General features: G+C 36.6%; 1 protein-coding gene across 5 annotated transcripts in view; it reads right to left on the bottom strand.

The window, feature by feature from the left end:
- Window positions 1-17,288, bottom strand: part of PALLD (palladin, cytoskeletal associated protein) — a 199,785-nt gene extending 182,497 nt beyond the window's left edge. For 4 of the 5 annotated variants that reach the window (XM_017816540.1, XM_017816544.1, XM_017816545.1 and 1 more), the window contains exons 1-2: window positions 15,118-15,253; window positions 9,712-10,749 (exon numbers count right to left, since the gene is read on the bottom strand). In XM_017816540.1, coding sequence (XP_017672029.1) covers window positions 9,712-10,706 — 995 coding nt within the window. In that variant the 5' untranslated portion in view covers window positions 10,707-10,749; window positions 15,118-15,253. Of the gene's footprint in view, window positions 1-9,711; window positions 10,750-15,117; window positions 15,254-17,157 lie in introns of those variants that run through there. The other variant, XM_017816543.1, reaches the window with a different exon arrangement.
- Between the last annotated feature and the right edge of the window lie 9,818 nt (window positions 17,289-27,106).

Below are 27,106 nucleotides of genomic sequence, written 5' to 3'. Positions count from 1 at the left end.
GCAAGCTTACAGCCTATTAAGTGAAGCACAGTCCACTTAACAGAGTCCTATCAAACTGTAATGCTTGTTAGAAAGAACGCACTTTCCAGATGAGTCTCAGAACCAATAAAACAAGCTCATTATTCACCGCTGTTTAATGCTGTTTCTTCTATGTTTGGTCTGTTATAAGCTTTTAGTCTATAGCTTTCTCTACGTCCCTCAAAGTCCTGTCAGCTCTGATAGTATGAACTGAAGTTTAACATTTTCAGTCATCAGCTATGAATGTTTGCAGAGAAGTTCTATTTGTTCAATTTCATCATCCATATCTTTAAAGGTAGATTTTATGTTGCCAAGAATGCATTTACAGAGTGTATTTCAGACATGACAAAGTTTTTTATTAGGAAAGAATTTTTAAAGCATCAAGTTTCAAATTGATAATTTTATTTATTTAATTTATATTTATACAGCAATATATTATGTCTTAAAAAGATATGTGCTGCTTAAATAGCATTATTAAACTGCTATAATTGCCCTTAGGAAACTTAAAACAATCCAGGATATGGTATTGCCTCCAGGAAAATGAGCAAACATCAAAGAGGATAAAGTATGATATTAAATGGGATTTGGACTAGCACTTTATACCTGTTGAACACTGATAAGTAATGATGCCAGAATTACTGACTCTAAAGGTTTCTTTCTATGAAAAACCTCACTACTCTTCTCTTTTTCAGTACGAATAAGAGAGTCCTAAATCATGTAGTTTCATTCCCACCTTTGTTCTACTTAGTCTCTACATTTAGTTTTAATTTTCACAGATAAGTACTTTCAATTAGTCCGTGACAAGCAGATTGTTGATGTATTTCCTCATTGTCAGACTTTTTGGCTTTTGACCCTTTGCACAATACTGGAAAATCCCAGAGACAGCATATAAGATCTATACAAATAAATTCTGAAACATGAAGTAAAAGCAGCCTCTTGGAATACTGCCTCTGGCACTGATTCAGCACCACTTTTGTGAGAAACCTGTATTTTAAAACTACTTCAATTAAACTTTGCTTTGAAACTAAAAGTGTTTAACATGGACAAAGCTAGTGTAGTGAAACAGCTTTCTGAAGACATATGGTTCCACATTATTTGAAAGTTCATCCAAGTCTCGTCCAATTCATATGTAAATATAAGGCAAAAGTTCTTTATGTTTATTTCATTTTGCAGATATCAGCATAGTTTTTATTAATTTACTTTTAAGCTTTTCATGTTAGCCATCAAGAATAGAATCAGTTAAAAATATATTTTGATAGCATTTTCATCTAATCTTAGAATCTTTTTAAAAACACTAGTCAATATGTTATTTATTTATAGAGCATTAGCAAGGAACTTAAGATCTGCATTCTTTTACTGAGAGGCAAAAAAAAAATGAAAGAATAAAGAATTGAACTGAGATGCTTTTAAACTTTCAGTAATGAAATCAGAAAAACCAAACCAAACCAAAGACACTGGCATTCACAAATAGACAGAGAAAAATAAAGTAACTGAGCTGGAATTCCCTTCCTATTTCTAATTTGAAAAAGCAATTCTAGTTTCAACAACCATCCCTTTGTTTTTACAACTGCCTCTTACAGCATCCATCTTCATGCACCTAACAGGTTTTATTCTTCCTATTTTCAGGGTGGAAAAAAAAAACAACCAAAACCCAAAAAGGAAATATGAAACTTTTAAAAACAGAAATATACAAGAGCTATTTCCACAATCATGAAAAATGTTAAACTAACTGTTCTAAAGAATGAGACCCTGGTGATGAACAGAGTACAGACTCTGTATAACAAAGATGAGGAAATGCATGTATCATGTAGTCAAAACTATTTTACAGAGAAAACAAACAAATGAAACGTAAGAAAAACCCTGGTGTCCAGAATCTATAGATCCTCTTTAGGGTTTTATAAAAAAACAGACAAGTTTGTGTCCCCACTGGCCACCCTCCTCCCAGCCACACCCACACATTCTTTATTTTAGATAATTAGATATCCATTTTGTAACATCAATGAATTGCTCCTCCTAAGTTTTATAGCAATCTGTTTATTTTATAAGACTTTCATAAATTATCCTGTTATCACAATCTCAAGTTCGTAAAGATCATTTCACAGAGCCTGGCTCTCCATATACCTGCTTTAAATATTGTACTCTATGGTTTTAGAGAGACAAGGAAGGAAAAAACCACCCATTCAAGCAGAGCACTTGGTTATCATATATTACAACAGTCTCTTAAACACTGTTCTCAAGTGGCATGATGACAAATCTTCTTTCCAAGTGGTTCTAAGGTAAACAAAGTTCCAAGTTAAGAAAACTGATGCACTACTAGCATTGCTCAGATACACCACACTGCTTTTTAAAGTAGGTGGGCACATGATCTACACAGGCCTCCACTCCACTGAATGTTTTCCTTCAGATGCAGAAAATCCTGACAGTGTGGACTCTCATTGACACTAAATGAATGGAGAATGGAAAAGGAAATATTCGAAAGATGCCTGTTATCTACCTGAAACCTGCAGGCCATAAATTACTACAGGCAGCCACTGCAATAGCTTAATCATTTGTGTTAAAATATAACCCCTCACTTCCCCACTAAAACCCACTAGTCCAGAGCACTGTTCTATGGGAAACAGAATTAAGGAAAAGTTTCACAAGTCACTGAGATGACTTTCATCATCACAACTCCAGATCTGCAACTCCAGAGATACCTGGAGGTGGGCAGGGCTTATCTCAAAATCAGCAAAAGTAAACAAACAAAAGACATAAGAATAGCATGGTCCAATAAACAGAGAGTATAAAAGGAAAGAAATGAGAAGGGAAGAACTGCTAAAAGAATAATGACATCAACTGCAAAGAGCTATTATTTTGACTTGCAAATGAGGAAAAAACCCAACAAAGTAGACATTATTGATGAAGAGAAAAAAAATACTATTGTGACAGAAAAATATTGAGGATGCTGACATATAACTTTCATATCTATAGATATTTCATCTTAATTTGAGAGTATATAAAATACTGACAACATATTCAGTATTGAGTATCAATATTGAGTATCAGATGAGCAGATTTCTGAAATGAATCTGATAACAGGTTAAAAGGGCTAACAACATTTTTCTGTTTAATCTCAGCAATATAACACATGCTTTTTATACTTTCAGATGATCATCAATGCTCCCTTCATACACAGAAAAACATCCAGATCTACAAGCAGAACATTTTTGACCTAAGGAACTCCTTAGGTATGAGAATATTCTTCCATTCTGAACAAGCACCCTCTCTTTGCAGAAGACTCATAAGAAGATAGATCAGTGGGACTCTACTCTAAAAAGAGTAGTAGAGGACTAGTGCAGATTTCTATATAAAAGTATGTTTATTGGGAAAATATTTCAGTAGAGAAAACCAGTCAGACTATGGGGAGAATATAAGAAAAATGTTTATATTTGTGAGCAATGTAACAACTAACTCCATAAATCATCACCCTTAGGAAATAAACACAAGATATTCTGAAAACACTTACAGGTTACATAATAAGAAAAAACCTACTATTTCCCGTTTTACTGTTCTAAACATTAATAAACAATCATAATAACACTGAAATAATGGAACAGAGACTATTGTATAAGTTGTGGAAGTATTTTAGATCAATTCTTACTGTAAAATATTATATTTGGTAATCAAGAATCACCTCAAAACTCAATACAAGATTTGATTTTTACTGTATAAGAATAATACCTGTGGCTGTGAATGATTTTCAAGTCACAAGAGCCCTGTCCTCCTACACAGAGAACATACTAATCTTTTCTATCTTTCATGAATAATTTCTACAATCACTGTAGCTAACATAATGCTTTTAGTCTAGTAAAGTCTGTTGTTAAGATAAGTATCTCATTGTTTGGAAGCAAATTTTGATCTTGGGGTCTTATTCTTAAGCAAGCAAGCAAGAATGGAATTAACAAATACTTTAAACAACATCATAAAAGAGCTTCACTAAAGTTTCCATCTTGAATAACATAAATAGGAATATAAGCTTATGAAAATATTTGAAAACCAGGACCTGCACCACCTGGTCCTAAACTATAACTTAAATAGTTAAAACTTTACAAATAGAAAAGTAACACAACAATTTTGAAGATGACTATAAACGAAGATGATTTGTGTAAACTAAGAGTTTATACAAGAAAGCAAGGAACGCACTTGAGATCAGGTTTTTTTCAACTAAGGACACCTAGAATTGTCAAATATGTTCGATTACCACACATACATAAATAAATACTAATATTTTATAAAAATAAGTATTATTAAAGCCTTGCCACTGTAGGACTAGTAGAACATCTCTATCTCCCACCAAGGCACTGGTGTTTCACTACAACTACAAAATTTACTCCATAAAAGACTTCAAGAAACAACACTAAATGTTATCTCTAAACCAAAGATTTTTCCTACCTCAAATTATGCCTAGTAAAGAAGCAGAAACTACATCTATGACACCTCTTCCATTCCCAAGACATAAAAATCTACCAGCTGCTGTTTAGGTAGTTCAGTCACTGTTGTTCTGTACACCTGGAGTTTTACTCAGCTGTGTAGATTTGTGTTAAGCATTACTTAATCTGATGCTGAATTTTCTTTGCAACTGTGCCTTGTTGGGAGACTATGGTGGTGACATAATTTATTGCTTGTTTTTAGACTTCAAAGCCTTTAAAGATTGTAAAATCAGATAAGTGTTTTGAAGCTGTAGAAGTCAAGGTAATCTGGTTTTGTTATAAATTTAAGTACTGTAATTTACATTTCTTTCTAGATTTTCTAAGAATAGTTCTGGATTACATATTTCTAGGTGGGGATTTTGGGTATCTGTTATAGTGAAATCTAGATAAACAGCACTTATAAGAAGAAAAGGGTTTTAATGAGAGCAAATAGATTCCTTAAAGCAAAGAAGCCCTGTTCTTGCCATGTAGTATGTGGAAAGTGCCTTATTTTTAATTTTTTGGGGGGTCTTTTTGTGTCATTTTGCTGCTGATGAAGGAAGAGAATGTATTTTGCACAAAACATTTCAATACCTCTTGTGCTACAGAATCTGGGTGGATATCTGTAAATACTTTAATCATAGCTTACAGCTTAGGGCAGACCTCAGAAGCAATTAAATATTCAGGTGGGAAGGCAAATGCTGAAGAGGTCTAAGTCATTCCCAGCTGGATTTGCTTTAGCTAACTCAATGCTAATGTAGGTATTTTAAGTTCTGTACTGCTGATGCACTTTGAAGAATAGTTACTGACTGACAGAGAGCTTTTGAGGGTAACATAGCATATTTCTGTTTCAACTGATATTTTATATGTTTTAGACCTTTAGAAGACAGATATCCTAGAACTTTTCAAAACACTCAGTACTTTTCTAGGTCTTACATTGTAATCTGGGCTGCTCAGAAATGTAAAAATTGTTCTGACCAGTGACAAAATATTCACTGTAAGATACCTAATTTCCTACTAGTAGAACTAGTAAGTCAGACACTGAATTCTGAAAAAATGTAGTTGTTCTTGAAATTTAACTAATTATTTTCTTTTGGATTTAAACCCTAGGATTCTCACTGGAAGTTCTTCTATCAAAGTTTACTTATTTTCCACTTGTAGTATAAAGCTGCTTTGGTCAAGTTTAGTCATTCAAACCATAACACTTACTGTTTTACTTTCAGCTGTGTACAGCTATGAACATCCAAGGAACTTTACATTTAAGAGGCTTTCCTAGTCAAATAACCTTCAAATACCCTTACAGTACTTCTTTGTTTATAATAAGGTTCTGCTACTTTGTTATCTTTAGCTTCCTAAGAAGGGTATCAGCATAAGGGAGGATTCTAGCTCAGTCTTGTATAGGCTGAGGACTTTGTAAAGTTTAGCTCCCAAAAAAGCCATGAAAAGGGAAGAAAGACAGTTATTAAAGATTATTTGAATAAAGGATAAAATGTGAGGCATAGAAAAACAATAACATGCTAAAAGGTCAGAAATGCCTAAACAGTTTCTTTTGAAGGCCTTTTATTCTGGAGTAGACCAATTGGATGATCTCATGGCCACCAGTGTTTGATGCTGCCTAAATATCAGCTGTGCTTATTACTGGGCTGAACAACTTTTTGAGTGCTGGGCAAAATAAGAACTTAGTGCTTTTCTTGTCACCGTTAAACTACCGTTATTCCATCATGACTTTATGACTTCTGGTTATTTTCTTCCCAGCTGAGAAAAAAAAAAATCCCAATTGCTCTCTACTTTTATCACACTTACCACACAGAATTCCAAAAATAGTATTTGCAGTAGCTATGTTATTGAAACTGTCTTTTCTGGGAAAAATCAGAACAACTGAAGCCTGGTTTCTGCAGATTTTATTGCTATATGCAAATGTACAGGCTATGGCAGCCCTAGCTCATGCTCTTTTCTTCATGTCTTGTTCAGCAAGTTTTGCAAGAGCCAAATGGCTCACTCTTACACCTCACAGACCAGGTAGCTAGCTGTTCAGCCTGTTCTATAGCCCTTCTTTTGGCAATACAAATAATATCCATTTCTACTTTCTACCTATTCAGAAACCTCTACAAAAAGTTCAATATCTTTTACATATTTTTTCCTATGGCCAGTTTCTTCAGAAAAAAGTAAATATTCCAAATACGCTCCAAAGATTTTTTTTCCCACAGGTATTACAAACCAGAAATCCAGCCTAAAGAAACAGTTGTCTAAGTAAAGTCCTTTAGAAAACTGGATTATTTTCATTATCAAAATACAAGACAATGGGCTACTAGTATTGTATAATTGGTGTTTTGCTTTTAACCATATACAACTCTCATTTACAGAAAATGTTTCTCAAAGTGGCACAAACAGAAGGCATTCTTCACTTGCTCTGCAATATGTCAGTGGCTTTAAACAGGCTTGTCTTTTTCCACTGCATCACATTAACTTTTTACTGGATATATTTAGGATATGCCACAAAACTCCCTTTCAGCTCCAGAAAGAAGGAAAGTGATGTGCCCAGGTGATACTGTGAAACTGTTTAGAAGTTCCTAGTAGTGTTATCATACATAAAATCCACTACAGATTTTTCTGAGTGCTTTCTTATCTTTCGAAGGAAAGAACCCCCTCCTTTCCCCAAGATTCAAGGACTTTGGAGTCTCACCCAAACAGCGCTCAAGTGTTTGCCGTCTCTTAAGCACTGAACGAGCCTTAGTTTTTGCCCCCTTGGCCCCGCAGCAGCGCTCACCGAAGGGCTCTGTGCCCGCCCCGCACGGCCCGGCCCGCAGAGGAATCGCCGCCCGTGCTGTGTGCGAGTGACCTCTTGAGCCAAGGCAGCGTCACTACAGACAGCACAAGCGGCAGGTTTGCATCGACTTCCACAATGAGTAGTTTTTGAGGTACAGATGCCATATTTTTCCCCTCTTGAAGATCCAAAATGAAATGGAGACTAAAGGGTAAATTTGTTTTCAGTGGAAACTTTGGGAAAATAATTTTTTATTATTAACTAATATGTCTTCTTTGAGTTGCCAGATGGAGAATAATTGTTAAGTAAAACTAGTTCAAGGGTGGACTGTGAAAGTGTATTAAAAAATTGTCAGGGAGCTTTGCAAGAGACTGAGAAGTTGGCACGAAGCCGATTTGCTGAAATTCAGCAGTTGTATCCACAGCCATAGCACTGCATCCACAGACAAAGCAGCTATGGGTTTCAAAAGGGAAATAAGATAAAAGTTACAAATTAATTTATACTGACGTGATTACTTAAAAATATACTTGATTTTAAGATAATCTACTATTTCGTCAGCAGTGTTTCTCATGATTCACTTTGCTCAGTGATTAAGATTTGCATTCTTATTTTATGATTCTGCAAGAATTAAGATTCAGAAAAGCAGAGTTTACATTAAAAATCTGAGATTTCTTGTAAACATAGCAGTGTCAGAAATGAATATAACAATGATGTAAAAGACCTAAGCAAAAAAAGCTCCATAGCTTGTACACAGTTTCCTAGTTCAGTTGGTATTTAGGTACATTTCTGGAGTCATATCACTGAAGTGAAGACTGATATTCTACCACACAAAATAAGAACAATAAGATACTGAACCATTACAACAGTGTATCTTTGCTATTTAAACACTGCAACGTCACTGATGCTGTCGAACTCACCTTAACTGTCTATGCTGTATTTCATAAATCAAATACACAACTTCTAATCCATTCTGAACAGAACTTTACTTGTACCAATGCCAGGAAACACAGAGTACATGAGCCTGATAGCACCAATGAGGGTTTTTTGCTGTGTTATGAAAGTAAATTCCTGTTGACCCTAGGTTCTATGCAGTGTATGTTTAGTAATTCTTTCTGGGGTTTGAGTTCCTCTATGTTTATTGTTGCCTATTCTAGGATCATTTTAACCCTAAAAAATGCATTTTGTAACTCAGTAGGACTGAAATATATACTCAAGCATAATAGACTCATGGTGCCAAAAACATCCAAGCCAACAGAGCATTTCATTCTCGTAAAGTAGTATTGTTTACAGACTGACTCTCAGTACCTTAATAGCCTTATTAGTTACTTGATGAGTAGTACCCTATAAGAAATCCTGTATGTCTCTTGCTTTCTTAGTAAGAAACTTTGTAAGAAAGATTGCTGTTCAAGTTGTGAAGTATGGATATTAAAAATGTTTAAATACTAGGAAAACTAAGTTCTTTGAGGAAATATGTATCATGGTAAACTCTCACCTGTAAGAAAGACTGTTTAGGTTTCTTTCTTTTTAGTTACATTATCTGTGTATGTGCTTCCTACATTCTTTTAAGGAAATGTTGAGAACTTTTAAAGAGTTATGTTGTCTTCAGATGTAGCTAAAGAACCTTACAGCAAGTTCTGAATGTAGAACTACAAATTCTGTCCTGTCCAAATATGAATTTTTGGACAAAATATTCCTTAGAAAATATTAAGTATTACTTTAAACCAAAATAGCTTGTGAGGTACTATATAAACTAGAGGTATAATGTATCTCTGAGTGTGATAAGCCATAATATTAGCATTAAGGCTCAGACCTGTGAGGTGCCAAACACTATCTATGCACTGCTTAATTTTAGAAGTAAAGGAAGACAGTGGAAAGCATTGCGTTATTCATAATAAAACCAAAACAAATAAAACAGACAAACTTACCCAGCAGTTAGTTGTAGCTTTTGTCACTGAACAAAAGCAAATGCACATAAATCTTATGATAAAGTATTAGAAGAGGTTTTGAATAGCAGATCATCTTAATGTCTTGGAAATGTCTTACACAATAGGATACTTGGCTAGATTCAGAAAATTTTAGATTATAGTATAGACCCCAAATCCCATTGCTATGGGTCTTGGAGACATTCTAATTAATTGGCAGTAAAAAGCGTATCAGCTGCCTGAGATATGCTCTTCAGAGGCAAGTTGTGAATTCTTTTACCTAGATTAATTAGGTAACAATCACACAGAATGCTGCTAGAGCCAATTCTTTTTCTAATTTTGCCGTGTGGCTCTTGAATCAAGCAGAAATTAATTTCTCAAGCAGATAACAATGAAACACTCCTGAGAAGAAAAGCCATCAGAATCTGTTATTCGTGTGCTTTGTAAAACTACATGATCGACTGTTCTTGCATGACTACCCCTAAGCAGGTTCACTGTGATACCTGACCTTAGGTATCTCCCACAATCAGATGATGATATCTGGTGACTTAGCACTTACCTGACATCAGGGACTGGGTTGCCTGCAACTCTGCACTCCAGCAATACTTTGTTTCCTTCAGCAACTTCCTGGCTCCGGAGCTTCTGAGTGAATTGAGGTGGTGAAAATTCATTCTCTTCCATGTTGATGAAGGGACGGCAAAGGGTCATTTTGCTCTGAGTGATGCTGCCCCTTTCAGAAAAGTGTTCTCCATTCAGATGAACTCCACGTAATTTTGCCTCGGGGTCAACCTCTTCATGTGGTTTGTCAAACTCATGGTTCACCAACGTACTTAAAGCTGGTTGTTTCTTGTTAGGAGACAGGTATCCACTGTCTGGAGAAGAAGAGTCCCCATCAGGACTTCGGCCTCTTGTCTGTGCTGCCTGTCTAAATATAGATGACAATTCTTCTATAAATGTGGCAGCTTTGTCACACATCTTGTTCCTGAACGGAACTTCTTCCTGGGATGTTGATTCAGACTTTGGGCTTGTCTTAGGCATATATGGACCATCTTTCTCTGAATGTTTCAGTCTTCTGATGAAGCTGGGACTAGCAGTTAGAAAAGGTGTTTGCCTCCTAGAAACTGTGACAAAACTATCTGCTGTCTGAGATGCGGTGGATTGCTCTTTCTGATTACTTAGGAGAATGTGACTTGCAGCAGATGAAGTCAGACTACTTGCTTGAGACCTCTGTAAAGCATCTTGCTCATGCAGTTTGCTGTCCCTGAAAGAAGGTATTTCTGAAGGGCTAGAAAGAGAAGTGTTGAGATAATGAGTAAAGTCTGGTGCTGCATTCTGATCCTCTTTCATGGAACTGGCAATGGCTTCTCGAGCTATGTCAAGGCTCTTACATATCTCCTCCTGCGTAAGGAAGGCAGAAAGTTCATTTGAAAATTCACCATTCTGTATGTCTGACAGGGAATCATAGAAAAAGTCATGATAAGATGAAGCTTCTGACATATTTTCAGGATATTCCTTATTGGCGCCTCTCTCTGCACAGTAAACCTCCTTCAGCATTTAAGAAAGAGGCAAGGCCTGGCCACAGCTTCTGTCTTGCATCCTGGAAGACACAAGTACAGTTCCTTAATGAAAAAACTTCTCAATTAAAAAAAGCCCAGTTATATCCTTGCTCCCATAAGCCGGACACAAAACTGAGAGATGAGCAGAACCCAATGGTGCATGAAATACTTACCATAAACCTTGGTTTCTATTAGGATGGGTTGAGGCTGCAAGTTGTCTAGGTGGAAATGAGAACACTTAAGAGTCATTTTTCTCATGCATTTTCCCTCAGAAGTATGAAGACATTCTTTGTCTGTGCATTGCCTAGCACAAGCTCAATTCCACTGGACCAATATGTATATAGAATCATATAATAGAATCATAGAATCAAGCAGGTTGGAAAAGACCTCTGAAATCAGCAAGTCCAACCCTTGATCCAACACTGCTGTGGTTACTAGACCATGACACTAAGTGCCACATACAGTCTTATCTTAAAAATGTCCAGGGGAGGGAGAATCCACCACCTTCCTGGGCAGCCCATTCCAATGTCTGATTACTCTGTCTGTAAAAAATTTCTTCCTAATATCCAACCTAAACCTCCCCTGGCACAGTTTAAGACTGTGCCCTCTTGTCCTACTGCTGGTTGCCTGGGAGAAGAGACCAACCTCCATGTGGCTACAACCTACTTTCAGGTAACTGTAGAGAGTGATGAGGTCTCCCCTGAGCCTTCTCTTCTCCAGGCTGAACAGCCCCAGCTCTCTCAGCCTCTCCTCATAGGACTTGTGCTTGAGTCCCTTCACCAGCCTTGTTGCTCTTCTCTGGACCTGCTCCAGCACCTCGACATCCTTCTTGAACTGAGGGGCCCAGAACTGGACACAGTACTCAAGGTGTGGCCCCACCAGTGCTGAGTACGGAGGAAGAATCACTTCCCTGGTCCTGTTTGCCACACTATTCCTGACACAGACTAGGATGCCATTGGTCTTCTTGGCCACCTGGGCACACTGCTGGATATGTTCAGCTTCCTGTCAATCCAAACTCCCAGGTCCCTTTCTGCCTGGCTGCTCTCCAGCCACTGTCCCCAGCCTGTAGCACTTTATGGGGTTGTTGAGGTCAAAGTGGAGGACCCGGCACTTGGCCTTGTTGAACCTCATTCTGCTGGAATCAGACCATCTCTCCAGCTTGTCCAGGTCCCTCTGAAGAGCCCTCCTGCCTTCCAGCAGATTGACACTCCCCCGCAACTTGGTGTCATCTGCAAATTTGCTGATGGTACACTCAATCCCCTTATCCAGATCATCAATAAAGATATTAAACAGGGCTGGGCCCAACACTGATCCCTGGGGGACACCACTAGTGACAGGCCGCCAACTGGATGCAGCACCGTTTACCACCACTCTCTGGGCCCGGCTCTCCAGCCAGTTCCTGACCCAGCACAGGGTGCCTCTGTCCAAGCCGTGGGCTGCCAGCTTTTCCACGAGTATGTTATGGGAGACGGTGTCAAAGGCTTTGCTAAGTCCAGGTAGACACATCCACAGCCTTCCCCTCACCCACCAGGCGGGTCACCTGATCATAAAAGGAGATCGGGTTGGTCAGACAGGACCTGCCCTTCCTAAACCTGTGCTGTCTGGCTCTGATCCATTGTCCATCCTGTAGGTGTTATGTGATTGCACTTAGGATGATCTGCTCCATAACCTTGCCAGGTAGTTTCCCAGGGTCCTCCTTGCAGCCCTTTTTGTGGATTGGTGTGACATTCGCCAACAGTTGTTATTATGTTGTTATTTCACATCAATGCTATTAAACTTAATTTTTTTCTGGTTTTAGCCTTATGAAAATTTGGGGAATATATTTACTTTTCTCTTTTCCATAGCACTGCCTTACTGACACTAAACTCCCAAATTCTGAGAAAAAGTATTCTAGTTGAAACCATTATGAGGATCTACACAAGGATATTTGGATTAGAAATTCCAAGTAATCCTTTCTGATTAATGTTGATAATGTGTTTAATATTTTACTTATTGTGCTAATGTTTTTAAGTTGTTACCAATTTAGTAGCACTTTCCTCAACTCTGACAAATGGAATATCAAGATACCTTATGCTAAAAGTAAAACACTGAAGAAATAGATTTCATAACCCATATATCATCCTGCACAATGTAAATGTATAATGTATATTTTGTACCAGTTTCACAAACTACAGAAATATGTATACATCTCCAGTTTCCCAACATGATTTTAGAATCAGGATGGACATTCTCTGCCTCTTTAAAGTCAGCAAGAAACAAAACATCAGGAAAACCATTCTTTTCCCAAGGGAAGGCTCTGCTTGAAAATATCCTTGTAGAAATTTGATTGTCTAGCTGGTCACTAAGTTGTGGCTGATCTAATCTTAAATGTAATCATTGTTTCTGCAAAGCATTTAATTAAGTTTAACATCAGTGGTTTCAATAACCCTTGAAAATTCTCTTATTTTTATGATAATTTCTATGAGGTCAATTTTGCATAAGATTTTTTTAAAAAGTATATTTTCTCTTAATTGTCCAAAATATTTCTCCACTGATAGATAGGTGGCTTGACAGTCATGCGATGCACTCGGATATATTTTATATCAGCTTGTGCAAGCTCCAATTACCTTCAGTCACTTCACCAGGGCTTACCCGGCATGTAGTCATTAACTGACTGATAGATTATTGCAATTCTTGGCCTGGCACATGCATCTCTTGATATGCCTGTTTGTCTTGCCAACAGATTACAGCCTAACACATAAAAGAGAAGTATAAGAAAACCAAAGCATTTTAGGATTTGATATATGTTTTTATAGAATACAGTGATAAACTTATTATTTGTGGGATTGCATCTTTCTTTCCTTTTATCTCTGTTTACAGAGCAACAAATTTAGCAACCATACCAATCTCTTGTCAACAAAATCTAAAAAAGTATATACAGTATAACTGACTACCGCATAGCAGCTTTAAAGAATGAATCTGAGAAGCGCAGCAAACAGTTGGTCAAGAGGCTCAGCTGTTAAGGCATAAACTGGATGAATGCCAGGGAACCAAGTGTTAAACATGAATAGTTTCTGTCTCCTTAATCTTAGTTGTTTTTTAAAACTTGAACAAAACTTTGTTCATTCAAATGAACAAAGGTGCTAGTTTACTATTTGGACAACTTGTAAATATCTGTGCTTCAAATTATATCTTTATTTAAATCTCATACATATCAGATTCCAGGTTGTTCACATACCAATGTGACACATTACATACTCATATAAACTTCTTCAGCTTCCAACACCAAGCTGCTCTGCTGTTTCAATGGGCTATGGGTAGGAGGACAATTTTACTTATTGTTAGTCACATGACACGATGATTAAAATCAATGTATTATAAATTAACATATCTTTTCCTAATACTCAATTTTATAATTAGAAAAATATAATGGCTACATATGTTATAATTTTCAAAGCCCACTGTCTAAATTTAGGTAAATCAGTCTGCACCTGGATATTAATATAAAGTCAATGAATTTAAACTTGTGCTGGTTATAGGCAATTTCTAATGCTGATCAGCCTTCTTAGGGAGAAACGTCTAGTGCCTAAAAATGTTTTAATATATCTAGCTTTAGACAGCTGAATGGAAGCTTCCAGTATAAAGACATTTTTCAGCCACACTGTAATACATGAAACCACTATTCTTTTAGTGCAACTTGTAAGCACAGTGAACTGGAGATGAAGTATCGCTAACCCTATCAAGTAGCATATAAGATCATAATTAGAAATTTCAAATGCTATTTCTAGCTTCTCCGAGTTAGACTACAATGTATTTATAACAGTTTTCATCATCATTACTCCTTAAGTAACCTGAAAAGCCATATACTGTATCATTTAAAGACACAAACATAAAATACAGTGTTGCATGCAGATCAGTGTTTACCTGTACTTCCCACATTTTTACATACAGACTATTTATAGAGTCTTATTTGTATATATTTAAAAATTACTCCAAAGCAAACCCACATTTTTATATCATGAAGTTTAAATATTTTTTCAAAAACCAATATAGATGCTCTAAGGAATAATATGGTAAATAGTAAATTCAAAAGGTACAGAATTACAATTTTCAGGAAAAAATTGAATAATTAATCAAATCAAGGTTTTGAAGGGATGTATAATAAAATATGGAAAACCATAGAAAATCAAAGAACTCATTTCAAGAAAAGTATAAGAATCCTGAATTTTTAGAACCTGTCCCATGAGAAATTATTACTTAATATGACCCAAAGCCTATCTGTTCAAAAGAATCAAACGAAAGAAGAGATGTATTTAGTAAGATTTTTTAAAACAAAAAAAAGGCAGATATTTTTTCTCTGAATTTTGAAATCTTGCAAAATTACTCCCCAAAGTACAATAATTACATTTAGCAAAAAATATAAAACAGACCTTATAATGAGCAGGCCAATATGCAGAGTCTTAGGTATATTTAATGGCAGGTAAAGTTGTTTTTCTCCTTTGCTATCTAAGTAGGCTTAAAGTTCCTCCAGCTATTCACTAAAGATTGCTTGGTCCTCAGTAAGCATCAAGAAGACTGTGGCCTCTGCGTTACATCTGTCCTCTGTGACTATGCATTTCATACCCCACTCATCTATATTTGGTAACTGAACTCATGTTTCAGCAGACTGCCGCTATCTGGAATTCCAGCAGAAGCAATGTTAAGCCTGGAAGTGGCACAAAGATCTGTGCACTTACTACTCATAAATTCAGAGAACTTAGCCATTTTCTTTCTACGTAATTTTATCCTAACAGGTTTTTAATTTTTAATTTAAAAAAAATTAGGTATTTTTATGACAATAAATAAAGTACTTGTCTTTTTCTACTAAAAATAGTTTAAAATTAATGGCTTTCTTGTGTGCCTTAAAATCTTCTAGGAAAGAAAAAAATAGAATAATAGAATCATTTAGGTTGAAAAGACTCTTGACATTTTTAGAGTTATCAGTAGAAATAGTACATCTTTTTGTGATGATTAATAGTTATTAATCTGTAACCATGTACTACTCTGTATAAATAAATTAACCTACTTAATTTTCACATCTCAAATTTGAAATTCTATCATCAGAAAAGAAGTATCTCCCTCAGAAATGAAACATAAAATCCCTGGAAAACATGAATTCTTTGAAAAGGTCCCACAACTCTGACACATTTATTAACCTTGAAACAATGAAAATGCATTTTTGGTTTCTATATTACTGTGTTGTAATGAAATTACCTAAAAGGATTTTATTTCAGATCATTATGCAGTGATTTCAATGTGTCAAATAAGATCAGAATCGTCATTCTGAAAATTTCAGTCTAAAAACTGAAAAAAAAAATTAGCTGATAAACACAAAAGTTAATCTTTTTATCGAAGAGCTAATCATTGCACACCTCATTTTCAAACCATCACCTCACAGAGTAAATAAGGGTCCTTTGTCAGGCACCCAGTGTTTCTACTAAATGCTCAAGACTTAGCCATTTTGGAATGGGAGTCAAAAATAGCCTGCATATAAACGGTAACAAGCTGCCTTGGGCTATCCTCAGCATTTTCTACAGGGAGTGGGTAGATGACATCCTGGTTCTTGGAATTATATGTTTACATTGTCGCTTCTGGGAAGAAAATATATCTGCCTGGAGACACCTGTAGAGATCATTTTTAAAGAAATTCAAAGCAATTTAGCTTTTATGTATACGATTACACTGTTCTTTTGTGAAAATCAGGTATGCCCATTACTTTTTGTACAGCATGATAGAAACACTTGCCCAGAAATTGAAAGACCTTGTTCAGTTTATTCCTATTGGCTTCAAGTGCTAATGAAATATTCTTTGTAACTTGAAAACTTATTAGTTCACAACTATTAAGTTGTGAACAAATTTTCCCAACATCATTCTACTAAGATTTGGGGAATGCTTATAACCTTTGACCTGTACTGAATCTTTTGGAAACTTAATTTTTGAACAAGACTTTCAATTTTTATTGCAAAAATAAACTGTGTTCTCCTTTACAAAAATGGTAAAGACAGTAAATCACTACAAACAAATGCCAAAGGGACTAAAACTTTGGAACAATTACACATTTTGAAAGATAAATGTGCAACAATATGCAATGATGTAATATTTTAGCAATTACATGTAAAATTTTAAATTAATAATAACATCAAACAGGATAAGGAATATTATGGCTAATATACCCACTCCATTTTCACTACCGATAGATTTGATGGAGCATAGCTAGACTATTCTCCTGAAATATTAATAATAGTTTCTAATACTAGTCATTCTGAGTCATTCAAAATCTCATGTCATGAACCATAAAGCTATTCTGGTTGTACAAGTTTTCTAATCCATCTGATGAAGATGTTACACAATGCAAAAGATTTTTATTGTTAATTGGGCTAAACCCAAAATATCATAAGTATGGCTCCTTATCCTAGTAATTCATCTACTTACCTGAGAAAGCTGAACACCTTTGTTATGGTTCCTTTTATTCTGTATCTTACTCTAGATAGCAGCAGGAAAAAATACAAGGAGACAGGCAATCTTCTTTCCAAGACCTGAAGTCAAACACCAGTATGCAAACTTCAAATAGGAATCTGTAAGAACTGCTTCTACTTTAAGCATCAGAGACAGATAAAACGCCCTTTACCAGTTGCCACAGAAACATCCAGCTATTTTGAGTTACTTAGAGACATTTTTTTCCACCTCTGAAAGAGCAAAAAAAATAATCTGGTCGCTTGTGCTCAAACACACTGGGTCAATGTCTTGCTGTATTTTAATGCCATACATAGCTTTAGGGGTTTTTTTGTTTTCCCTTGGTATGCAAAAATGTTTAATTTTGCTTGTAAATATATTGTAACTAGATTTTTTTCATAGCTAGAGCTAATTTATGTCTTTATACAGTGCTTTGGAAGTGCCTACCTGTCATGTATGCATGAAAGTGTCAGAGTGAAATAGTCAAGCAGTATCAAGGGTACTCAAATACCATTTTCCCAAGTTTCTAGAAGAGTTTCCCTGAGGATTTTCATAGGAGTGTAATGGCAAAACACATACACCTTTTTGCTAGCAGTTGTACCAGTACTTGGTCTAGAAGAAATACAGCAGTCATTAAAACGAAACTGTTGAAAGAACAGTAATGATAACTCCCACCTTTCTTTTACAGAATGCATCATCAACGAAGAGATTGAGGGGCTGCAAGTAACAACAGTTCAATAAACTTGAAAATACTACAACTTTCCAGAATTACCACAGTGGAGAGTAGGAAAGGAAACCATAAAACGGGAAGGAAAGCTAATAAGCAACTCACAAAGAACTAATACCATTTCTTAAACTAGGGAAGAGATAAAGACTTCTTAGATCAAGATCCATGGTATCTAAGGTCTTCCTGAAGTCTCCCTCAGACTGAGAAACTTGTAAATTCCCTTATCTCAAGACTACTAGAACACTCGTAATATTATTCTCTCTCAAATTGCCATCTTTAATTTTTACCAACCAGACCGGTAAAAACTGAACACATGGACAAATAGCTTCTTGACTGCTGAGTGCCCTCAACATTCCTTAAAATCTCAAAGGAATTTTTTTACAAATTTGTACCCCTGTGCACTGTGGTTAATACACTTTTACATCTGGGGCTGTGGAGTGTGGAGTATTTGCAGGACAACGGACACTTCGTGAACAATCCATACGACCAGCTCTGAGGAGCAGTAGGCCTCACTTGACACAACTTTGGAGGTTATTAAAAGAATAGTTTATAATTGCAAGCTGTGTGAAACTGTGTGTTTATAGTTGTAAGTTATGGGAAAACTGTATGTGACCAATAAAAAGACAGCTGGAAAGTCCCTTGGAAAGTCCCTAAGGCGGATGGGTAGGAGGGACTTTGGGTGGCGCGAATGATGTCAGGACACGTGGACAAGGCATTGGGACCAATGAACTAAAGGCACGAAACGCATGCACGGACTGAGCTATCCAATTGCTTTGTTGTAATCACGTACCCGGAAGGAGCTGACTGTATAAAAGCTAAGCTGTTTAGATAATAAATTGAACATCGTTTGATCATATTGATCGTCTGTGCGTTGTTTCTGAACTCCTGCTGCAGCAGTGGAGCACACTGTGCTCTCACAAGATTTAGCACAAAGGTGAAGAAACATAGAGCAAAGCTACTTGATCCTTGTCAATAAACACTGTGCCCAGAGTACAGATGTCCCTACCCAAGTTTCCTCAGTGTGGGCAGTGGCCTGGTCTGGGTGGTGCTGGCAGCCATCTGTCTGAGCCTACTTTTTGCCAGGCTCGGTATTCATCAGACTCCCTCCAGGGTCATGTCACCATTAAACACACTAGTTTCTAGTGAGACTTTCCACTCATAGACCCACTCCTGCTTGGCGGCCCAACTTGAGGCACTGAGGGAGAACGACGGAGTGGGGTCAGTGGCTGGACAAGTGAGATGGGCACTGGCTGCTGGCCGAATGGCAACGATGCTGGAGGTGAAAAAGTCCTGGTCAGGCCTGGTGAGAGCGGCTGCCTCAGGAGGGAAAGGGAGCCCAGCAGCCCCTCCGGGTGAGGGGGAAGGTGCTACAGGGAGAGGGCAGGGAATGACCGCTGGAGCCTGAAGCCCTGTGTGGCTGCAGTGGCCAGGAGGGTGCTGTGGCACAGCAGATGCACAGGGGACAAACTCAGCTGCGAAGACATGTTGCTGTGGAGTGTGCCGTGGAACTGTGGTAGGGCTCCGCATGTACATCAGCCCCTGACCTGTGGCACATTTCTCATTGAAACTCTTCCTCAGAACAGAGAATGTGCAGAGACAATCTAATTTACTGGTACTGATATTTTTGTAATGAAAGTCCTTAAAAGCTCGCATAAGCTTTGGCTCACATCTGTGGGATGGCCTAGAGAATGCCTTTTCACAGTCCAATTCCATTAAAATATTTAAGGCCTCTTATATAATGGTATTAAAGAACAAGAAAAGAGGTGTCAACAAATTATGAATTGACAGTCTTCTGAGGTTTAAATAGAAAGGCTGCATTTTAGCATTTGGAAATATACAAATAAGAATTTAAGCAAGCCTATATTACAGTTGATGTTCTTAAAGTACAAAAACTAAAGAAATCAATTTCATGTTGAAGTAAGAAGCAAGGGGGAAAGGAGTGAAAGTTACAGAAGGAAGGACCAGTGCAAACTCACAGGGGTAGAGAAAGAAAGAATAAAATTTGACAGTTTAGCACATGGCAATATAATTAAGATTGTTTAGTCGAGCATGTAAAGATTCAGATTATATGATTAATTTTAGAAATCTAAGTACCCTTTTTAATGTATCAGCTCAGTGTAATCTTATAAATTTTCTAAGGAAAGAAGTGAAATAAATTATAATTCAAACACTCTACTGGAAAATCCTTGTCAAGAAAGTAACATCGTAGCTTAACCAGACTGTTTGAAGAAAGAAAAGCAAACCATTAACGTTAAATAATTACTTTAAGTGTCCCAACTGTGCAAAGCAGAATTTAATCTAGTTTTTAAAATTAAGAGTTTTCATTTAAGAAGTCCCTATTCAAGACCTTAGCTGCAATTTTCTCTAATTTCATTTAACTGAAGTGTCTCAACTGTTACTCTTCTCTAAGTTGTTTTGTCCTGTATTCTGTACTTTAGTCATATTCATATGGTTTTATCATTTCTTTGATTTTGTAAAGTAATTACATTTGTTATCACTACTTGTACCATATATAAAAACTTATTAATCCCTCTATGCCCTGTATAGTATGGAACTGTTTAATTTAAAGTATGTACTTCAATCCTATTCACATCAGCTATTACCTGTATACCTCTCTGAAGAATATATTTCAAAGATCTGATTTTTTCCTTTATATAAAGAGTACTTGTACTTATGCCTATCATAAAACACCCATAGTTGTGTAGTGAGAAAAATACTTTATAGCATCATGTGCCATCTTTCTATTTTGTGTGTACTAAGATTTAGACTTTCCTCTTTGTAACAAAAAGGATCTCTATTAGATCAATTTTAGCTGCAAGTCCATAGTGCATATTTTACATGTTTATGTTCACAGTCAGCCATGTACTCAGATTCCTTCTTAGCATGTGAAATGTGTTTGATCTGAGCAGGCACAGACAGTGTTGAAGTTCAATACTAGATAAAAGCCCTTTTCTTTACAAGGGGATTAACTTTGAAAAAAGGAATGTCTCTCTCAACAAATGGGGAGATGCTGATCTCTAGGAAAACAAATATTTACTTTTCTTTCTGCTTTTATCATAATACAGCTTTACATTACTTTACCTTTTTAACAGCTACTGCACAGTGTCTTTTGATTATGCCAAATGTGTTCTTGTAGCCTGTAGAAAGACTCAGCCTGCCACCTAAAAACATGTCTGACCCAAGACAGGGGTAGACAGCAGTATTACTGCCAGAAGTCACAGTGCTAACAAAGACAAACGTCCAAGAAGGTGACATCCATACTTCTGGAAAGAGGAATGAATGCTGAAGGAGGAACACTGAACAGCTGATTACTTCCACTGTTAACTTCGGTAGAACTAAATTTAAAAAAAAAAAGTTAAAACACAGCTGGCTATTTAGAATGAACTGCTGAGAGATTTGTCAGTCACTAGCTCCTATTAAGGAGACACTTAGCTTGGGGGTATTTTTGGAAAGAGTTTCCATGGAGTTGGAGAGACTTCAGCCCTTTTGCTTTTTTCTGATTGGCCAACAGACAGGTGCTGAAAAAGGTGGTGGCAGAAATATTCCAGACATGTTGAATATCACACGGGCAAGCAACAGCAACTTACTTTTTGTTTTATAATAGGCTGTATCATGTAAAAATATAACAGATTTTTCCCTTTCTCTGCTTCTGATGTGAAATGAAAAGCTCTCAGACCAAGCACTGGTTAATGTCAGCTAAAATTACAACCTCCTGTGTTTACAGTTTGGGAGTGGTGTATTGTTCCATAGCATATGTTTAATGCCTTAAAACTGAAAACATGTATTTTTTAGTCCAGAATATAATGTTCTACATACCTCTTATTTACAAATACATGGGTTATGTTTAAAGACTCTATGTCCTTCAAACATAAATGTACTATTCCATTATAAATGAACCATTTACTTTCAGAGGTATGTCACATAGCAAACTGTTTTTCAAAATAGATACTTTCAGGAATGACAGAAAGTAGATCTCAGAACTTGTAAAAGAGCAGGCCCTTTCAGTAGCCTTAGATGACAGCACTGAGAATGCTTGTATTTTTTAGTTTTGGAGTCAATTTATAGAGCTTGGACTTCCAAAATAAATCCACTGGTTCTGTCAAAAGCAAAAAGTTAGAATTTTGACAGAGTAGTGATTTTGTAATTAAAAGTACATCTCTCTCTTTAGGCATTACAGCTTCAGAGCCAATGACTAAGCATTGTGTGGGTACAGGCCCCATACTTTAGCACCAATGGACTGGAAAAATTGACATCCAAAATTTTTTAAGTTAAACAAGCTGTTAAACACGATCTCCGTTTAGACAGGATCAAGCTTTTTCCTTTTCCTAGAGTGATCATTTCTGGGGGAAAAAAATATTGCAGAGGTAAATTTAGTACATTTAGAAGGCAGAGATGAAAAATTGTCTAAAAATATATTCCAGACATAACACGATAGGTTCTACTCACCATCAAACATCAGAAATGCATGATAAGATGTGATCACCTCCTTTCTGTACTGTTTGATACCTTGGTTAGAACCAAAATAAAGAGGCAAAGCATGCAGTTTTTGGTGGTTATGTTGTTCCATGCTTTAAATTCTACAGCATCAGATGTGCATCTTGTATTGGATACTCCGTATCAAAAAAGGAACAATTAGTTCTAAATTAATGTTTTCATAGTTGTTCAATGAGATGTCCTTTGAGTTTCAGTGATACTTTATATAGCAATTTTCTAGTCCTTATATGAGCCTGGTGGTATGAGTCTAGAGAAGGGAGTCAGATTGATTGATCAGTGAACTAATAAATTCTCTTGAAAAGATGAAATGTCACAGATAATCATGCAAAATATTCAACCTGTCAGAGGAAGAATGCAGGCCTAGGAGGAAACAGCCTTTAGAGACAAGACAATGATGATGTAAGTATGCATTTGAGAGTTAAAAGCATGAGACAGTAGAGAGAGACAGTGAAATAATGATTCATCTAAGTGGATTACTGGAAACATCACTTTCAGACTATTTGGAATACAATTTCTGGGTTTACCATCAAAACCCAACTAAATCCAAAGGACCCATCAGATGAAAGACAGGAAGTTTTAGTAACACTATCACAAAAGGTTCTAAGATGCCATATGAGCAATCTAATATATATTATTTGCTTTGAAATTTGGGCAAGGGTAAAACCTGGCTATAACCCACAGAATTTAGGTAATAAATCTGTTACTGAAAAACTTTTTGCAACAGCATTAACTGTACTGTTGCACATGTGATACAGACAGAAATAGAGGCATATCTGATGTGCAAGATTAGGATGCAACAGTACCAATCAAACTAGATTTTTCTTTACATAGTGAGTGAGAAGGAAGGTGGTCTAAACAAACCAAACCAAACAACAAGCTGCTTAATTCACTTTGCTGCCACTATCAGATTCTGAAGTAATCCAAACGGTCTGCAGAGTTAGAAAGCTTATGTTGATACAAACAATTTTAAGGGAGAAGTTAGATATTTTTAATATGGAATTGGGATAATAATTAATATATAATTAATGCACTACATGTATAATTATTATTATATATGTGTAATATATTTTTAAAAACTACCTACACATATGCAATTAAAATATGTAAATGCACAATAGTGAGGAATTCTTAAACATAAATTTTTTATTATTTTTATATAATTATAATTACGTATATTTATGTATTTCATACGTGTATGTATGAGAATATATTACACAGTTTCGTGATCAGTTGATCTATAATTTCTATGCAAACAAGCTATTACAGCATTCAGATCTGTATTTTTCATAACATTATCTTGGAGTATGCATTTTAAATCCTGAATTTAAACATCTTGTGAGCGAGTCTTAGGAATCAAAATTTAAAACCTCGCCTTGGGACATGTTTTCTGCGAGTTTTTAGACACAGAGTCAACTACCTCAAAATCCCATAGAAGTTACTACCTCTCCTTTGCAGACATTTAGGTCTGTTTGACTAAGAACTGTCTTCTTACCTTTGTAAGTGCAAATCGAGTGGATGGTGTAATATTCCAGCAAGCAGTGAAGCCTAGAGGGTTTCCTGAATAGGCAATTTTCATGTTCTTCATTTTTCTGGACAGTTGCACTGGTATGAGTGGAAGTGAGTTTGCAGTTTTTGGAATTGCACATAAGGGATGTTAGAGACTATGCTTAGGGTTGTTGGAGTCCATTGACTTCAAATCCTGATGAAGTAAATTAGTAAACATAATTGACCAAAATTTTAACAATAGTTAGCTTTCATCTTTCAAAGTTCCATTGACTTCATTTATACAGTTATTTAACTAATAAAGCTTATAAGAATTTTTTCTTTAAAAATATCTAGAAGATGTAATATGTGGAGATAAAACACCCCTTCCAATAATCATATATAAACTGAAAGGTGACAGTTGTTGCCTCTAGAGTGCGTTTTCAAAATGGAAATGATAATGACAATCTCACAGCTAAAAGCTGTGAAGAGAATTATAATCTTTTGTGGATCAAAGCAAAAAATAAAAGTGTAGAAAATTTTCTAATACATTTTCTTGGAGAGAGAAAATAGAGCGGTTATTGACAGTCAATGAGTTTTGAAAAAAAAATTCAGAAATCCAGGTAGGAAGCTAATTCTCTTTTGTTTTTATTAAACTTTTATATGGTTTGAGGAAGGTATTTTTTTAACTCACCATTCATTTGCTTCTTTTTCAGCAAGAGATTTTTGATATTCTAGAGAACAAGTCTGCAGGGTTTTTTGCCTGTACTTACCAGGGAAAATCTATGCATCATACTACTGCATTGAAAAAATCCTGAAGGAAATAATGACAGCATAGTTATGTATGTTGGTCCCACAAAGGACTTAGCATTGAGTGGTGATTTCAGATGGATTTTTGCCATGATGCTCCCAAATGTCAGGTATGCTATATTATTTCAACTATTTAAAAAAATATGATTTTTCAAAATGGTGGCTATATCAGTACTAAAAAGTTCTAAATTGTGAACTTCTGAAGTAAGAACATGCAAAAACTAATACTGTAGTACAAGTGTTGACATTGAAGAACAGATATGCTCTCAGTAGTATTGCAGTTGTCTCAAGAAGGAATGAATAGGTACATGGATTTAGCAATTACTGGAACTATTTTATTAAAGTGCCAGCCAGAACATGCAGAATTCCAGCCCAGAATTTAGAGATATAAGTTATTGGGCACTGTCTCATATGGAGTTCATTATCGAGAGCCTTTCTGCAAGCAATTTCCTTCCTCCTGTATTGAATCCATACACTTATGCACCCAAACATACACATATGAACAAAAAACTACACACACACGCATATTAGAAAAATAATAAACCCATATAATTGACTGCAATATAGGTTTGCTTACTTTCTAATTGGCTTATTTGTAGTTTCCACTGACTTTTTCCAGAAGGAACTTTTAAACAGAATTTGCCTATTATAATAAATTTGAGGAGGGGGGGAGGGAATCATAGAATCAACCAGGTTGGAAAAGACCTCCGAGATCAAGTCCAACTCCTGATCCAACACTGCTGTGGTTACTAGACCATGGCACTAATTGCCACATACAGTCTCATCTTAAAAACGTCCAGGGGTGGTGAATCCACCACCTCCCTGGGCAGCCCATTCCAATGTCTGATCATCTCTCAATAAAACATTTCTTCCTAATATCCAACCTAAACCTCCCCTGGCACAGTTTAAGACTGTGCCCTCTTGTCCTACTACTGGTTGCCTGGGAGAAGAGACCAACCCCCACCTGGCTACAACCTCCTTTCAGGTAGTTGTAGAGGGTGATGAGGTCTCCCCTGAGCCTTCTCTTCTCCAGGCTAAACAACCCCAGCTCCCTCAATCACTCCTCATAGGGCCTGTGCTCCATTTCCTTCACCAGCCTGGTTGGGCTTCTTTGGACACCCTCCAGTATCTCAGTGTCCTTCCTGAACTGAGGGGCCCAGAACTGGACACAGTACTCAAGGTGTGGCCTCACCAACATTGAGTAGAGGGGAAGATTCACTTCCCTGGTCCTGCTGGACACACTATTCCTGACACAGACCAGGATGCCATTGGTCTTCTTGGCCACCTGGGCACACTGCTGGCTCATGTTCAGCTTCCTGTCAATCCAAACTCCCAGGTCCCTTTCTGCCTGGCTTCTCTCCAGCCACTCTGTCCCCAGCCTATAGCACTGCATGGGGTTGTTGTCATATTTCTTTGCATCCTCAGTACCTACAGCTACCATTGTTATAAATGAGAAGTAAGCATATTTGCAAAGATAGAGATTTCAGAAGAGTAGCATCAGAGGTCCTGAGCCAAGCCATTCTGACAGTTTGCTAGGGCAAAAAAATGTCACCTTAGTTTTGCTTCTTACCTTCACCATTTTCTGTTCTCTCATCTGTCCCAGCTGTGTGAGCTACCCCAGTCTCATGATGGCTCTGGTACTTGTCGGGCTCCCCAGTGAGTGAATTTATAAAGATAATGCAGGAGAGAACTAACCCAAGAAAGACATGTATAGTTTTCTACCATCTTAGTGAGTGGAATCAGCAAACGAGTGACAGAAACAAAACTAGAAAAGGATGATGCTGTGAGAGTGTGGAAAGGGAACAAAAGAAAAGAGCTGAAGTAGAGGTGTTATGAAAAGGAAATATTCCAAGCAGCTACAATGAACTGTCATCAGCTCATGTCACACTAACTTGTACTTCACTATGAAATATATTGTGTGCAATAGTATAGATTGTGGCTCTTCCTCCCTCTGCTGCTCATTACCTGCAAGTGTAACTATACTTGTACCAATGCTTGTATAAGTACAAGACTCTGGGAATGGAACACTGATATGATCCAGGCTGAAAATAATCCTATCCTTTTGGCTGCTTATATTTAACTTTGTATTGTTCAGTCATACATGTCAGAGCAGAGCCCAAGAAGTGTGTTCTATGCATCACTGAGATGATAACATGTAGCTTTAAGCATACCTGTATTCAAATGCTGGCTTTTAATATTCTAATATCTTTTAAAATGTGTCCACACTGCACTATGAAGAGAAATACCATGATTCAGCGCAAACTATGGATGTTTCTTGGAGAATGGTAGTTTTGTTATTCATCGCTACCATCCATGTGCTGCCTTTAGCTATGAAGCATGTAAGTTATGTAGCAAAGTAAACAGAATTAAAATGCAAAGAAAGATTAAAAAAATTATTTTTAAGTAATTTCATGA

This window comes from Lepidothrix coronata, unplaced genomic scaffold (genome assembly GCF_001604755.1).
Source record: "Lepidothrix coronata isolate B3197 unplaced genomic scaffold, Lepidothrix_coronata-1.0 Scaffold56, whole genome shotgun sequence".
NCBI lineage: Eukaryota > Metazoa > Chordata > Aves > Passeriformes > Pipridae > Lepidothrix > Lepidothrix coronata.
Note: the sequence above shows the minus strand (reverse complement) of the source record. Positions and strands in the feature narration are given on the sequence as shown.